The 14,708-nt window shown below is 40.1% G+C and overlaps 2 protein-coding genes across 2 annotated transcripts in view; one reads left to right on the top strand and one right to left on the bottom strand.

The window, feature by feature from the left end:
- The window catches only part of LOC103363475 (diacylglycerol kinase eta), a gene marked incomplete at its 3' end in the record, with an annotated part of 69,649 nt that extends 62,551 nt beyond the window's left edge, over positions 1-7,098 (bottom strand). The window contains exon 1 of the mRNA XM_008290256.1: positions 6,780-7,098. Within this exon, the coding sequence (XP_008288478.1) occupies positions 6,780-7,088 (309 nt within the window). The remainder of the gene's footprint in view (positions 1-6,779) is intronic.
- Positions 7,099-10,497: 3,399 nt separating this feature from the next.
- vwa8 (von Willebrand factor A domain containing 8) overlaps positions 10,498-14,708 on the top strand; it is a 109,472-nt gene continuing 105,261 nt past the window's right edge. Inside the window, 4 exon segments of the mRNA XM_008290255.1 lie at positions 10,498-10,736; positions 13,153-13,230; positions 13,322-13,452; positions 14,399-14,509. Of these exon segments, the coding sequence (XP_008288477.1) occupies positions 10,598-10,736; positions 13,153-13,230; positions 13,322-13,452; positions 14,399-14,509 (459 nt within the window). The 5' untranslated portion in view covers positions 10,498-10,597.

Here is a 14,708-nt window from a genome sequence, read left to right as displayed (position 1 = left end):
CCTAGTGAGGATTAAGCGGTATATAGATAATGGATGGATGGACCTACTGCTTTTACAGGTTCTTGCTCTGGTAAATGGTGTGATTTTTGATCACAATTTTTTAGAGACAACATGCCTTTCAAATTTTTATGCAGTGTTGACGACACTGCCAATCTGATGAGGCCTATCTTGCAAAAAAAGACAATAACTGTGTTTACCAGGACCCTAACAATAGCTCAAACAGAATAAAAACTGCCTCATGTAAGAACCACATTTGGGGTAGACTGGCCAGAACTGGCTGCAGTTGGTAGCACTGTTGCCTCGCAGCAAGAAGGTCGCCGGATCGCGTCCCGGTGGGGGCACCGAGATCTTTCTGTGTGGAGTTTGCATGTTCTCCCCGTGCAGCATGGGTTCTCTCCGGGTTCTCCGGCTTCCTCCCACACAGTCCAAAAACACGTTGAGGTGAATTGGTGATTCTAAATTGTCCGTAGGTGTGAATGTGAGTGTGCTTGGTTGTCTGTCTCTAAGTGTAGCCCTGTGATAGACTGTTGACCTGTCCAGGGTGTCCCCTGCCTTCACCCTAAGTCAGCTGGGATAGACTCCAGCCCCCCACGACCCTACAGAGGATTAAGCGGTGTATAGATAATGGATGGATGGATGGATGGATGGCAAGACTGACAGAATTTTCAATCAGATTGAGAGAGTGGTGTAAATATGGCACCTAAACACCCTGTAAACACTTAGTCTGACCATTTCTCTCTGGTTGGAATAAATATAAACTTTCTGCACATGTTTGGTTCACTTCGTTAAGACAACTCTGTCCTGTCATTCTTCCCCATGTTTAAAGATCACAGGATACATTAGGTACTGCCAGGTTTGAGGCTTACTTGAAATTTAAAATAAATAAATAAATAAAAATCCACAGGAGGTCATTTTCAGATTCGATTTTCTCAATAAAGTCATTATTTCATTATCGTCATCATCATTATTTTTCCAGCAGACTGGACTCTTTGCACATGTCAAAAAAGATAGATTCTCATAAAACACTTTGGGGTATATGAATGCACATCTTATCTGATCATTGCAGTTGTTGTTTATGTGAACAGTTAAGTTGGAATCTCTGGTTAAAGAAATATTGTCCATACAGCCACAGTTAGTGCAACTCAAGACACTTCCTCACAAACACCAAATCACTTCATCCAGATATGTTCCCAAGAGTATTTCTCCAAAGTCAGTTCACAGTGTGTCACCTCTCCTATGACACTTCATCCCCCAACTCAGCATGTATCAGGGTTGCAAAGCGACTCTGATTCTCTGTACAGCAGCTTCAGCAGCAGCAGACTTTGCTGCCATCAGCTCTGTTTTCAATCACACAGCTCCAGTATTAGTCACGAGTTTATAGGCTGTCCTCAGCTGCAGCAGCACAGAGGAGGCTGAGGGCAGAAAACACTGTGATTCTACCAGGGAGCGTTGTGTGCTTATTAAACCATTTGATGGCTGAAATGCATTTTATAAAATCATTATTCATATTGGATGTACATTTTGTATTTGCTACATGACAAAGAGAAGAGAAATGTCCACATGCAACATTTTATGCTGCTTTATGATTTCACATTATTTGTACTTTCTACTCCATTTATCACACAGCTTTAAGATCCAGATTCTACAAAATCAATAATATAACAAGTGTTAAAATAGAAAACATAGCTATAGATTAAACCAATGTTTTGTTTTGTCTTTTGTTGTTTTTGTTTTTTTTTGGGCGGGGGGGGGCTTCTTCAAAAAAATCTGTATGTCGTCACTCACATTTCAAATATCTAGAAGTTGTTAACAGCTTTGCCAAACAGAGATTTTTCTCCTCTAACTTTCCCACATGGTTTCATTTTAATGAAATAATCCAGAAGTTTACAAAAAATAAATAAATCAAAAAAATCAAACCTCCACTGGTGGTTTTGATTATTTCAAAACTTTCATGTGTCATCAAATGATTTGCTCAGTTGGACTTTTCTACAAGTTTTCCTTCCACGCTGATTTCCCGACATGACGCTCAACTAAACCTTAAGTTGTGCTCATGAATACCTCTGAGATGTGCTTTAAATATGATGTTTTTAATATTTTAATCGCACTAATTCTTATCCTTCTTATTGCTTTGTTTATATAATTGTCTCATTGTTAGTTTTTTTGCACTTTTTGGTCTTGTTAACATGTTTCTACCTGACATAGAGGCGTATTCTTCTTTTATTGCTGTTTAATTCCTCTTCCATGTGCCTCTGGAAATATGAAAATAAAGGTAATTCTTCGGTGTTTTGTGAATGAATTTCCTGAAATTCAAACCCACATTCACACACTCACAGAGGAACTGTGCAGCATATGTGGCCCGTCAACCCAAGCAGCTGTCCTGCAGGCAGCGCTGCCGGCAGGTCGACCAATGAGGGGCCGAGGATGTGGTCGCCCGTGGCAACCGAAGAACCGCGGAGACGGTGGACAGAGAGAGGGGACAGACGGAGACAATGTGACAGCCGAGCGCACACATGCATAAACACACATGTACGTGCGCACGCAGCTGGGCGCTGAGCAAACAAGCCGGTGGAACAACACTCAGTGAGTCAGAGCTGCAGGATCCATTAGTAAGGCAGAAAAAAACCCCAGTGACCCACACGGCAACAAGTCCGAGACCTGATACGATTACAGCACGAGTGTTTTACACCACTGTGACATACAGCCGGCTGTATGTGTAAATATATATAGATGTAGTTTGGCAGCAGGTCTGTCTGGGCTCTCTGCCAGCCAGTGCACTTTAAATCCCTTCATCACATCAGACTTGAGTGAAAATCATGACTCACATCAACTTTATCCACGTTTTTAAAACTCCTGCTGCAACTTCGCAGGCGACAGGTGAGTAAAGGACGACCGCACGCACGGAAAAACCAGCCAGCGATAAACAGTCCTTCAGGAAACTTCAACAAACGTCAGGTGATGAGCGACACACACCAGCTCTGTTTACACTCAGACTGTGGATTATATCAGCGGTTAGTGGGGCTCTGGACTCAGTTCAACATCACAACACTGTGAGTGTCCACTGACAATAAAATGCACTACAAAAGAAAATCTGGCAGCAAAAATATGATTAAGAAAAAATACACCATGATATACTGTAATGTCAAAAAACTGTTTTAAAACAAACTGACAAAACTGTAATTTTATAGCAACTCTCTGTAAAAGAACAGATTTCTTGATGTAAAAATATAGATTTTTGAAAAATCTAGTTTTTTCGGCCAATTTAAATATAGCAAAAAAATTGTAATTTTACAGTCAAATGTAAAAAAGAAAAAGAAAAAAAAAATCAATTACCGTTTATCAAAAATACAGACTTTTAATGTGGACATCATTTACACTTTTTTTCATACCATCAACATGTAAATTATTAATTCTTTTCAGTAATTTTACCAGATATTATCGGTAATTTAACAAAACAGGAAAAATCTATTTTTAAAAAAAAACATTTAAATCTATTTTTAAAAAAAAACATTTAAAAACATTATTTTCTTTTAAATAACAGCCTATAATTTTTAAACATTTTTTTGCTATCAACAATTTTTTTTAAAAATTTAAAAATCTGTAAAATAATTTTTACATTTATTTTTTACAGTGTAACAACATTTGTTAGTTTGATCTTCTCAGATTGGCAGATTTATTGCTTTACTGTTGCATCTTACTAACCTTACTAATCATACGACTGACCAAAGTTAGTCGTATGATTGACTTTTGCTATTTTTAAAAACTTGTTGAGACAAAACTCTCCATAAATGTAATGAAGAAGTGAGTTGCTGCTGCACTGATGAAGCGTATAAACACATCTCCGGGAGCTGCACTTCACCTCCTGGTTGGAGTATTTGTATTAGAATTGTATATGCAGACATTCCTGAGCCCAACGTCTTTACATATATGCCCCATGCTGAATAATGCAGCTGGGGTGGAGCACAGTGGTCAATAATTAAGTGGATCCATCGGTGTTGGAGGACGACACTCATCCACAGTGTAAACGATAAGTGGGCCAAGAAAGCTTAGGTGTCCGAGGAAAGAATCATCACAGCGTCCTCTTACTGAGGGCCGCACGTCAACAGCAGGCATCGTTTACCGACGTTTTAATCCTGAAACATCATTTATTATTTAGGATTATTTAGGGTTAAGGCTCCTGTCGGTCCACACTGACTTTAAGTGGTAAATGGTAAATGCTCTGCACTTATATAGAGCTTTTATCCAAAGCGCTTTACAATGTGTTTGTCATTCACCCATTCACACACATTCATACACCAATGGTGACAGAGCTGCCATGCAAGGTGCTGCCTGCCATTGGGAGCAACTATGGGTTCAATGTCTTGTCCAAGGACACTTGGACTGTGGAGGGGCGGGGGATCAAACCACCAGCCTTGTGACTGGAGGACAACCCGCTCTACCACCTGTTCTCAAGTGTTGCATAAAGAGATGACAAGCTGTTGATTTGTGTGTTTTTATTGTGAAATTCGAGGGTTAACAATATTGTGCAAAGCTGAAGATAATGAATGAAAACTGATGCAGAAATCTTCATAGCAGTTTATAGTGAATGTGTTCAGTGGAGCTGCATCAGTTCATCGATTAACTGACTAAATAAAATCGATTAATCGGAAACTCTTTTGACAGTGGGCTTGGACTTTGGGAAACACTGACTGACTTTTTTTAATTTCATTTTTTTTTCACTTCTTCTTTGTTTTCTATTAGGTGCAAGACTAGCTGATGAATGGATTCGTTAGTAGAAAACATGTCTAAATTCTGTGACTCCAGCTTCTTAAATGTGAGTATTTTCTGGTTTCTTTCCTCCTCTGTGACAGTAAACTGAATATTTTTAGACAAAATAAGACATTTGTCTTCTTGGTGAAAATGGCACATTTTTCACCCAGTTCTAACTTTTTATAGCTCCTGGGTGATATGGAATTTTCAGGGAGTAAAAAAATTCCAATATATTGGCCAAAATTCTTTATTCATACATTATATCTGGGTTATATTAATTTGTGAAAAGTGATCATTGTTCATTAACTTTCCTGGAATATATTTAACAAACTAGTTTGCAAAGACACCACTTGACTCCACACCAGTGTGCTCAGCTACATGTACTGCAGACAGAGTTTTCTCTGAGCTACATACATCCCATCCTCTTTTAAATCTCACCTTAAGACTCACATTTATGTCTTTTCTTAACTCATGGCATTTGCTGGAACTGTTTTATCTTGGTTATATTATATGTTTAGGATCCTATTGTTTTTATTATTTGTCTAATTTGACTCTTGTTTTATCGTAAAGTACAGTGTAACTTTGTAAAAACTTTCCAAATAAAGTTATTAAAGATGTATTTGAGCTCTCTTATCTTTCTGCTTTGGTGAAGGACATTTATTTAAGTGGATTCCATCAGCTTAAAATTACTTTGTATCTTTTTAAACTCATATTCAAAAGTGAAAAGTTTAGATAAGCTGCTCTTTGAGCATTCTGGATCTTAGGTCCACAGTTTTTTTCAAATCTTTATGCTGAAACTCAACTGATGACAAAATCATGTTGTATTTTTAACAACTGGGTACTGAAATGGAAAAACTTGGAAGCTTTAAGTTGACTTTCGTTGACATGAAGTTGCAGCAACGCTTGTTTAAGAGGACTTAAATGATTTATGCAGCTTAAACCAGTGGCTTTAATATTAATTGTTGCTTTAATTTGGATGAACTTCATCAAACTGCATGTTACCAACAGAAACAATTCATCAACGTTGGTCCAACACGCGTCTTTGAACATTTTTGTTGTATATATGTGAGGTGATTTTTACATAAGCCGTGATCACGTTCTGCAGAATGTTTAGTTTTTTGTTTTTGTTTTTATTGGCACACATACAGATAAATCTGTCAGAAGCCAAAATCTGGCCAATAATATATCGTTCACTTGTGATAAACAAGTAATCAAGGAAATAATCGTTTTAAACTAATACACTTTAAAAATAAAATAAATGATGCGTCTCTTTAGATACAGCTTAAACTTACTAAAAGCAGGTTTTAACAAGCTTTTGTGAAATTAAATGTTCAGTTTGCAGTCTGGTCCTGCATCGACCTGCTTAGCAAAGCAATACTGAATGTGCTTCAGCCATTATTACACTCTAAAAAATGAGGTCTGGGCTCAACAACAACAACAACAACAACCACCACAATAACGCAACAGTTTGCATAAATCCTTTGGGGTTTTTACAGTTTCTAATGAAATTATGTTCAACCAACCAACTACACTGGGTTACAGGGAATTAGCTTTTTCTCTAAAAATCAATCGTATATCTAATTAGCAGTTTTAACCATCTGTCTGTCCAGGCAGAAGAAAAATGCACTTATTGATCCAATTTTATGTGGTTCCCTCAACTTAACTGAAGTAATGCAGAAATTTGAGTTGGAATTTGAGACAAGTTGATGCAATTGAGTCAATGCAACCATCAAAATAAGGTTTTCAACTTAAAAGGTTGCTCTAAATCAGTACATTTTAGTTTCTGACTCTTGCAGCCATGCATTCAATAGTGAGAACAAGTCATTTGAATCGCTTTTTACTGGGAGACAAACACAGACCATGCAGGTGAGCTGAATGTCCAAACCAGCAGGTAGGTCAGATGAAAACAGCCCCAACACAGAAAACCAGCAGAGTTCATGTAGAAGGAGAGTCTCGGTCACCAAACCAGCAGTTACCACACAAACAACAGCCACAAGCAGTCCAGAGGTCCACACACACTCAGCGGCTCTTACCTTGCTCCGGATCTGCCCTGAGGTGGACACTTTGCGGATGAGTTTCTGGGGGCCCTCCTGCTCCGCCTCGCTGTCGGAGGACTCGTCCGCAGCTCCGGAGCCGGCCACGGCGCCCACCACATGCGCATGGATCCCTGCCGCGGACGCCGGCCCTTTCTCCGGCTCCTGTCGGGGGGAGGAAGGATAAAACCAGTCGGGGTTATTCGCCTTCGGTCGATCCGCCGCTGCCGCCGCCGCCGCCGCCGCTCCCTTCCTCTCCGGGAGACGAGAGCTGCTCAGCGGCTGCGAAGCGTCTCTCCTCGCCGTCATGTCTCGCTGCCTCTACGGTAAACACGGAGCTGTTTTCCGGTGTGTGTGTGTGTGTGTGTGTGTGTGTGTGTGTGTTTGCGTGTGGGCTGGTGAGCACGCAGGGGATGGAGCATGTCGCGGCGCGGTGGGGATGGGCTCCACGGCGTACAAACCCCCTCCCCAAAGCTCCCTGCTCGGCTGGCGGTTATGGCTCCAGCCCTGCGCGGCCAGTCGAGCTAGAGACCGCCTCATCCAGTCTGTGCGCCGGTGTCCGTGCCATGGCAGACCCTAGCGGCTGCTTTACTCCAGCACCGAGCAGCCAAATGAGAGCAATTTAATTATTTAATTTCATTCCATGCGCGGAAACTAGATTAAAAAACAGGCTGGAACTACCAAAACATGCCACAACAAATATCCAAATTCACAAATATCTTGCTTTTCTTTTATTCTAATCAGTTTTATATTCCGATTTGCACATGTGCATGCGTACAGGAGGGACATTAGATGAGCCTGAGTTGGACTTGTTCCAACAAATATGTCAAAAAGCCCGTTTTTACGTTACATAAGTCCACTTTTATTAAGTGACTTGGTTTGAACACGACACGACAGAGTTCAAATTAATTTCCATGGAGCGGACAACACTGTGGGACCGAGAAGGAAATGGGCAGGGTATAATATCTGGAATATAAAAATCTGAAGAGAGGAATAGAGGGCAGAAAAGAGAAGAACAGGAGATTCACGGTTTTTTATCCGAATATGAACGCAAACGTGTTTTTTCGAGTCATTTCGCGTATGTATAGACTCTAATCAGCACTTCTGTGTTTGTTTTACGCAAAACTAACACTTGTAAAGAAATTAAGACGCCCTACGGCTGCTTTCAGAGCGAAACTCGACCGTACAAATCACGGCAAAAGAGTGGAAAAGCCGTTTTACGCACGCAAGCTGCTGCCTCCAAAGCGCACGAACTCGCTGGATTCATGTCTAATTCTTTTCTTTTCTTTGGGAAAACTAAAAGAAAAAAGGGAAGGAAAAAAAAGAAAAAGCGTCTCCGGTGTTTTACTAACCAGTTCCTCCCAGGCAGGGCTGCGGGTGTAATGGTAGACATCCTCCATAGTCCCAGATCTCTGCGTCCGCTCCGGGGAGAAAACAAGCGAATCAGGGGAAAGTGGAGGAATTCTCAGCCTGCCGCGGTGCCTTCACGCCGCTCGTACGCGCACTGAGGAGATGGCACTGAGCTGCTCTGCGCCTCCTCCGCCTCCTCCCGCCGCTGCCTGCCGCGCTCCGCCGCGGTGCGTCTCTTTCAATGGCCGAGCCCATCGGCGCTCCACGTGATAAATGTCAAACCGGCTCAGAAACGCGCGCACGGCTCCGGCACGGTTTGTCATGGACCCGCCGGGAGTCACGCGCACGAGCTCGAGTGTGTAGGATAACTGATGTGCGCGCTCGGCAGTGTGTAAGTGGAGTTAGAGTTACGTCATCCATAAGCGTTTCCATTTCCAAAAATTCATTTTACGCGAGCAGTTTAGTGCCAGTTTCCCCAGAATTCCCCCAATTCCTCATGAAAACTGAGTTACCAAGGCCACCGTCGTAACACTGAGCTCTCTATATTTGCATTTTTTTGCAAATGTGAAGCTAATTTTGCCATTCATTTTGATATATTACGATATAATACTAGAGTGTTTTGGTAGAGCAGTAATTACTGTTCTTAAAAGTCCTATAAATGATGCTACTAAAATCTGGTTTATTGTTGTGTGAGCTTAGACACCTGTCATGAATAATAATGACCCTCATAAGTAAGTGTTTATGTAGCTGTATTAGACTTATTTTTTGCTGTTATTATAGACTCCTGTATGTTATTGTCTGATGTTTTATCACTATTATTTTTTCACATTTTTTCCCCCTTTTTAATGTAAAACACTTTGTTTAATGATACAGATTATTACAGTGAATGCCAATTTTCCTCCTTCTTCTATTCTGTCTTGGTTTCCTTTTATTCTTGAGCTAGAAGGACCTTATAGAACAATAAAAACTACAACATACTTGTGTTTGGATTATTTTTTAAGAAGATACACCTGTGTAGGCTACGCTAACAGCTAAAATCCATCCATCCATCATCTATACACCGCTTAATCCTCACTAGGGTCGTGGGGGGCTGGATTCTATACCAGCTGACTCAGGGTGAAGGCAGGGGACACCCTGGACAGGTCACCAGTCTATCGCAGGGCCACACTTAGAGACAGACAACCAAGCACACTCACATTCACACCTACTGACAATTTAGAATCACCGATTAACCTCAACATGTTTTTGGACTGTGTGGGAGGAAGCCGGAGAACGTGGAGAGAACTCACGCTGCGCGGGGAGAACATGCAAACTCCACTCAGAAAGATCCTGGGTGTCCTCACAGGGATGCAAACCAGCGACCTTCTTGCTGCGAGGCAACAGTGCTAACCACCGAGTCACCTTGCAGCCCCTAACAGCTAAAATAAAGCAGGTAATTAAAATAAAAATGTTAAACAATTAAAGATTAGATCAGCAAAATATTATTAAAATCACAATGTGCAACATCCAAATTATTTTGATTAAGCTTAAATGTGCACACAATGATGGAGCTAAAATGTTTAAACAAAAATGGCACTAAAAGTGAAGCATTGTGGTGCTACAGAGATGCCCCAACCTATAAATCGTATTCTCCAGACATAACGGAACATGCTTATTTGGTACAGACTGCTTCAAAAGCCACATCAACCTTTTCATGTTGGTTAAAGTAGGAAAAAAGTGGAGAAAAGGAACATTTACAGTAAAAACATGACTCATTTCACATCCTATTTGCATATCGTTCCGTTCTGCTCAGAATATAAAGGTCACCACCTTCTTGTACAGAATTATTTTGGTGTACCATGGCCTAAAAGAGTTCAAAAAGCCTGCGAGGGGTAATTTCAGTACTAGATTGGGCAGACTGTAAACATTCATGGCCTACATATTAAACAAACTTACGCAAACATCCAAACCATGAACCTAATGATAGATATTATAGTGTAGTCATTGTCTATCTATCTATCTATCTATCTATCTATCTATCTATCTATCTATCTATCTATCTATCTATCTATCTATCTATCTATCTATCTATGGTGTATACATAATGTATACATGATTACTATAGTACTGTTTCTAATGGATGTCTTGTGTCGTCTTTGGAAACTAAACTGCACATGCTTTAAAGACGGATTGAGATTATCCGATGAGTTGTAGTCTTTGAAATATAACTTGCAAGAATTATTTCAATTCATTTAGATTTAAGTCACAATATTGGGGCTACATTTTTTTTTTCAGTACTAGGAACCAAAGTGAATCTCCTACGGAAGACTTTATCCGCGGACCACTTTGTCCTACCGTTATTTTCTTCCGCCTGGGGGCAGAATGAGCTGACAGATGTTATGAAATGGGAACGAAGCCGGGGGTCAACGCGTAACTCCACAAGAAGCGTGTGTTTTTATATTATTATTATTTTGTAAGTAGGTTTAAAGATGCACTCCCAGATACTGTGCAGCGGCACCGCAGCGGCCGTGGCTGCCCGCAGGATGCGCAACATTCTGGGTGGTGTTCTGGGGAGAGACGGCTGGATGTGGAGGAGTCATGAGGTTAAATTCCTCAACACGTCGTCAGGTAACTCACCGGTTTGACTGAACACCACAGGAGCAGATAAATAACTCATTTAAAACTGATATTATTAAGAAATAGCAAACCTCCAGCTAGCTAAAGTTTGGTAGCTAAGGTAATAGCTCACTAGCCACATAAATAATTAGCTTCTGTCAGAGGAGCTGCTCGGTTTGGAACAAAAATTAACTTTTGTGGCTGCTTGCTGACAAAATGCGAAATACTTGTACTATATATGATTATATAGTTCTTCCAGGTGGATGAAAACAATGTTCACGTAACTTGTAACTGTAGACATGCTCAGTACCTCTAACTAGCAAGTAGGTGAAAGGTTAACACCAGTTCTTTTGCTGGGTAAAGTCACTTTACAAGCTGACTTTGTCTAACTGTACTACAAAGCTGGATTTGAGGTTAGCAAAGGTAATTTCGGTTTAGCTTCGTTTATTTTAGGTTTCTGACTCCCTTTGCTAAGTGGGTACATCATCACGAAAACTGTGCTGAACACCAAAGGCTGCCTTTTAGTAATAACAACTTTATTTGTATAACACATGTCAAAAACACAGTTACAAAGTGCTTTACCTCAAGACAAATGTCAAACTAAGATCACAAACATGCGATAAAGCCAGACAACATACTGCAGTTAAGACCTTGTAGTGGTATTAAATGTGTGAATATACCTGAGTAATTTACACATTGGGGATTAAAATACTACTGTGCTGGACCCTACAGGAGCATTGATTTTGGGAAAATACTTAATTTGAGTAATAAAGCTGGACACTACGTAGTATTATAGTATTATGATGCATAACCTAACTAATTTTTATATATTGTGGAAAAAAACCCAACAGTGTTATTAATTAGATTTGGAGACACACATGACTTTTTTGTTTATGTATTTTTATGTATTTTTTATTATTATTATTTTTTGGCCTTTTTCGACTTTATTGGATAGGACAGAGAGAGGGAGACAGGAAAGTGGGGGGAGAAGAATGGGGTCAGCAAAGGGTCTATAGCCCTATACATGGGACACCACCTCAACCAGGTGAGCTATAATGGCGCCCTGTTTGTTATATATTAAGAATATATTATGTGGCGGCTGTGGCTCAGGTGGTACAGCAGTTGTCCTCTGATTGTAAGGTTGGCGGTTCGATGCCCGGCCCTCCACAGTCGAAGCATCCTTGGGCAAGACACTGAAGTTTCTCCCAATGGCAGGAAGCACCTTGCATGGCAGCTCTGTCACCATTGCTGTACGAATGTGTGTGTGAATGGGTGAATGAGAAACACACTGTAAAGCGCTTTGGATAAAAGCGTGATATAAGTGCAGACCATTTACCATTTACCATCTTTCAGGAATTTTGAAGCTGTTTTTACTCATTGACCAATATGTGGTGTTTTGATGTAATGCCTTAAACACAACCTGCTCCAGAGCAGGTCCGACTGTTGCGGCCCTGAAAATTCAGAGTTAAATCTGAAGTCAACTCGAAAACCCCATATCCTGCTTCGTAGTCCAGACCCCTCATAACAGCCTTTCACTAATTAATCATTGCCTTTGTTTTTAAAACCCCTATGGGTTAGCTGCATTGGAGCCCCTGAGCTGAACTCTTGAAAGAAATCAAACTTCAATAACACTTACCATGGATTTTGAGACATTTCTCAATTGCTGTAAAATTTTTCGCAAAGTAAAAATTCTATGTCGTTGGCCAAATAAGAGATGATTTACGTGTTTCCCACCATGTACGCAATGCTTGCTTAGACAAAGAAAGACAGTGTCCATGAAACTTTATCCATATTAATATTATTATACATATTTAAAGACAATGATCGTTATCATAAAATACATGTTCTTTTGTCATACAAAAACAACAAGTACATGTTTGCTCATCTTTGTTTGGTTAAGAAACTGATGCATGTCCTCAAACAAAGAAACCGTTTCTCTTTGTTTGGTCACACAGTTTGACTCGTCGCAGCAGGAAAAGTACATGTTTTTCTGATGATAATAATAATAATGAGGATTGTTCAGTTCTATTCAAATGTCCCGTTCAGCTGTGAGGTTAAAACACAAACCTCAAACTAAAACAGCCTTCATCAAGTTTATTAATCACACCTGAGATCATCCTGCTGCTACATTTTTAATTAGTGTCCAGCTGTGCAGCAGAATGAATATTTGTCAGAGCAACTTTTACATTCACCTTTAACTTAGGCAGTTTTTAAAATCTTTTCTTATTCTAAATTATTTTTTTTTTAGTTCAGTTTTATTTTGATTATTGTGTTTTTTTAATCTAGTTTACATTTTTTTTTGTGATATATAAACTGCTGCTGCAAAACTGCATTTTCCCTCAGTGGACCAATAAGTACTCTGTGTATCTATAACAGAAGCTATAATGTCCTGACTGTTTGACATTTTGGTCGCTCTGTTCTTTTGCAGGTGACACTGTGAAGATCGGTGAGATCTCCTACAAACTCAAAAGCCCTCAGAACCCAGAGCTCGTTCCTGTGAAACACAGTATGTAACTTTCTGTGTTAGGTTGGATGTTGGAGCACAAAAATACAGAAAGTTTGTATGAAATGATGGATTTTTCTCTTGGGTTTTCTAGTTTCAGACTCCCTGCCCCAAACAGTCGCCCAGCACCTCCGATGGATCATGCAGAAAGACCTGCTGGGTCAGGACGTGTTCCTCATCGGCCCCCCAGGACCCCTGAGACGATCCATAGCTATGCAGTACCTGGTGAGTGCTCACAGTTTGACCAGGGACAAAACTGTGAAGTGAAATATTTGTAAAACTATAATGAACCTCAACCTCAGTCTTTGTGCAATGAAAAACTGCTGTTGGACACAATTCATGAGTTCTGTGGGCGTTTCTTTGCTCCAGACATTAAATAAAATAGCTGATATTTATTGTTCATTTGTTTTCATTATTGTTTTTTTAAATGTTTGTGTGGACAGACATATGTGGCTGCACTAATGACAAATTATTCAATAAAGTGCCAAAGTTCAGGAAGAGCTGAAGTACACACAGTCTGGTAATACAGAAAACAAACAAAACGAAAAGAACAAAAGTAAAATAAAGGTGTCAACTGTTGCACAGGTGTAGTGAGTTCAACAGTAAACAAAGAAATTATTTTTAAAAGAACTGGAATGAATAAAGTAAAATTAGAAAGTGAAATGGAAGCACTGAACATGAATACAAATCGAAACAGCAATAGCAGTCCTGCATGTGCTGCTGAGTGAATATTTGCACTAACTAAGGCATCGTAACAGTCAGTATAGGCATTCAGTTGCTTTCAAATTTTCATCAAGGCTGGAACAAACCAGTTCTTGTTACCAGAAGGAAAAGGCTCATGTGTCTTTCCTTCCTCTAAACCTCATCACAGTCTGTACAAAACAAGCTTTTAACAGGCAAGTTCCCAAACTGAAATGCTACCTGTGTTTGGTTTCTTCACACTTGTAGCCCAAACCCTCAGGTGAGTTGTCAGTAGATTATGTTGTTTGTTGTTGACTAGAGAGTTGCTTGAGGTTTAATACTCACTGCATGCTCTCGAGTCAACATGTAAACATTTGAATTGACTCTCCACCTCACTGGATGCCAGTTTATTCAATATGTTTTTACAATTCTGTTATTTTGTATTGTACCAAATAAGCCTGTTTTTTTTCTCTCCCCTGTTGTCGATTAGGAGTTGACCAAACGGGAAGTTGAGTATGTCGCTCTGTCCAGGGACACCACAGAAACGGACCTGAAACAGAGGAGAGAGATCCGATCAGGGACGGCCTTCTACATCGACCAGGTACATCCACTGATTCCTTACAGTGTTTAATTGATTTTATACACTGTCCAGAAATCCAAGTTCGACATTAATCTAAGCTGATGTAAACGCCACTTTACTCCAGTGCCACAATGGGCTTGTTAAGTGCACTCACTACATGTTCATCCAGTGCTAGTGTGGATGTCTGTCGATATGAGTTATGTATGAAGTGCGATCAAAA

Source organism: Stegastes partitus, unplaced genomic scaffold, assembly GCF_000690725.1.
Source record: "Stegastes partitus isolate 25-593 unplaced genomic scaffold, Stegastes_partitus-1.0.2 Scaffold662, whole genome shotgun sequence".
Classification (NCBI taxonomy): domain Eukaryota; kingdom Metazoa; phylum Chordata; class Actinopteri; family Pomacentridae; genus Stegastes; species Stegastes partitus.
Note: the sequence above shows the minus strand (reverse complement) of the source record. Positions and strands in the feature narration are given on the sequence as shown.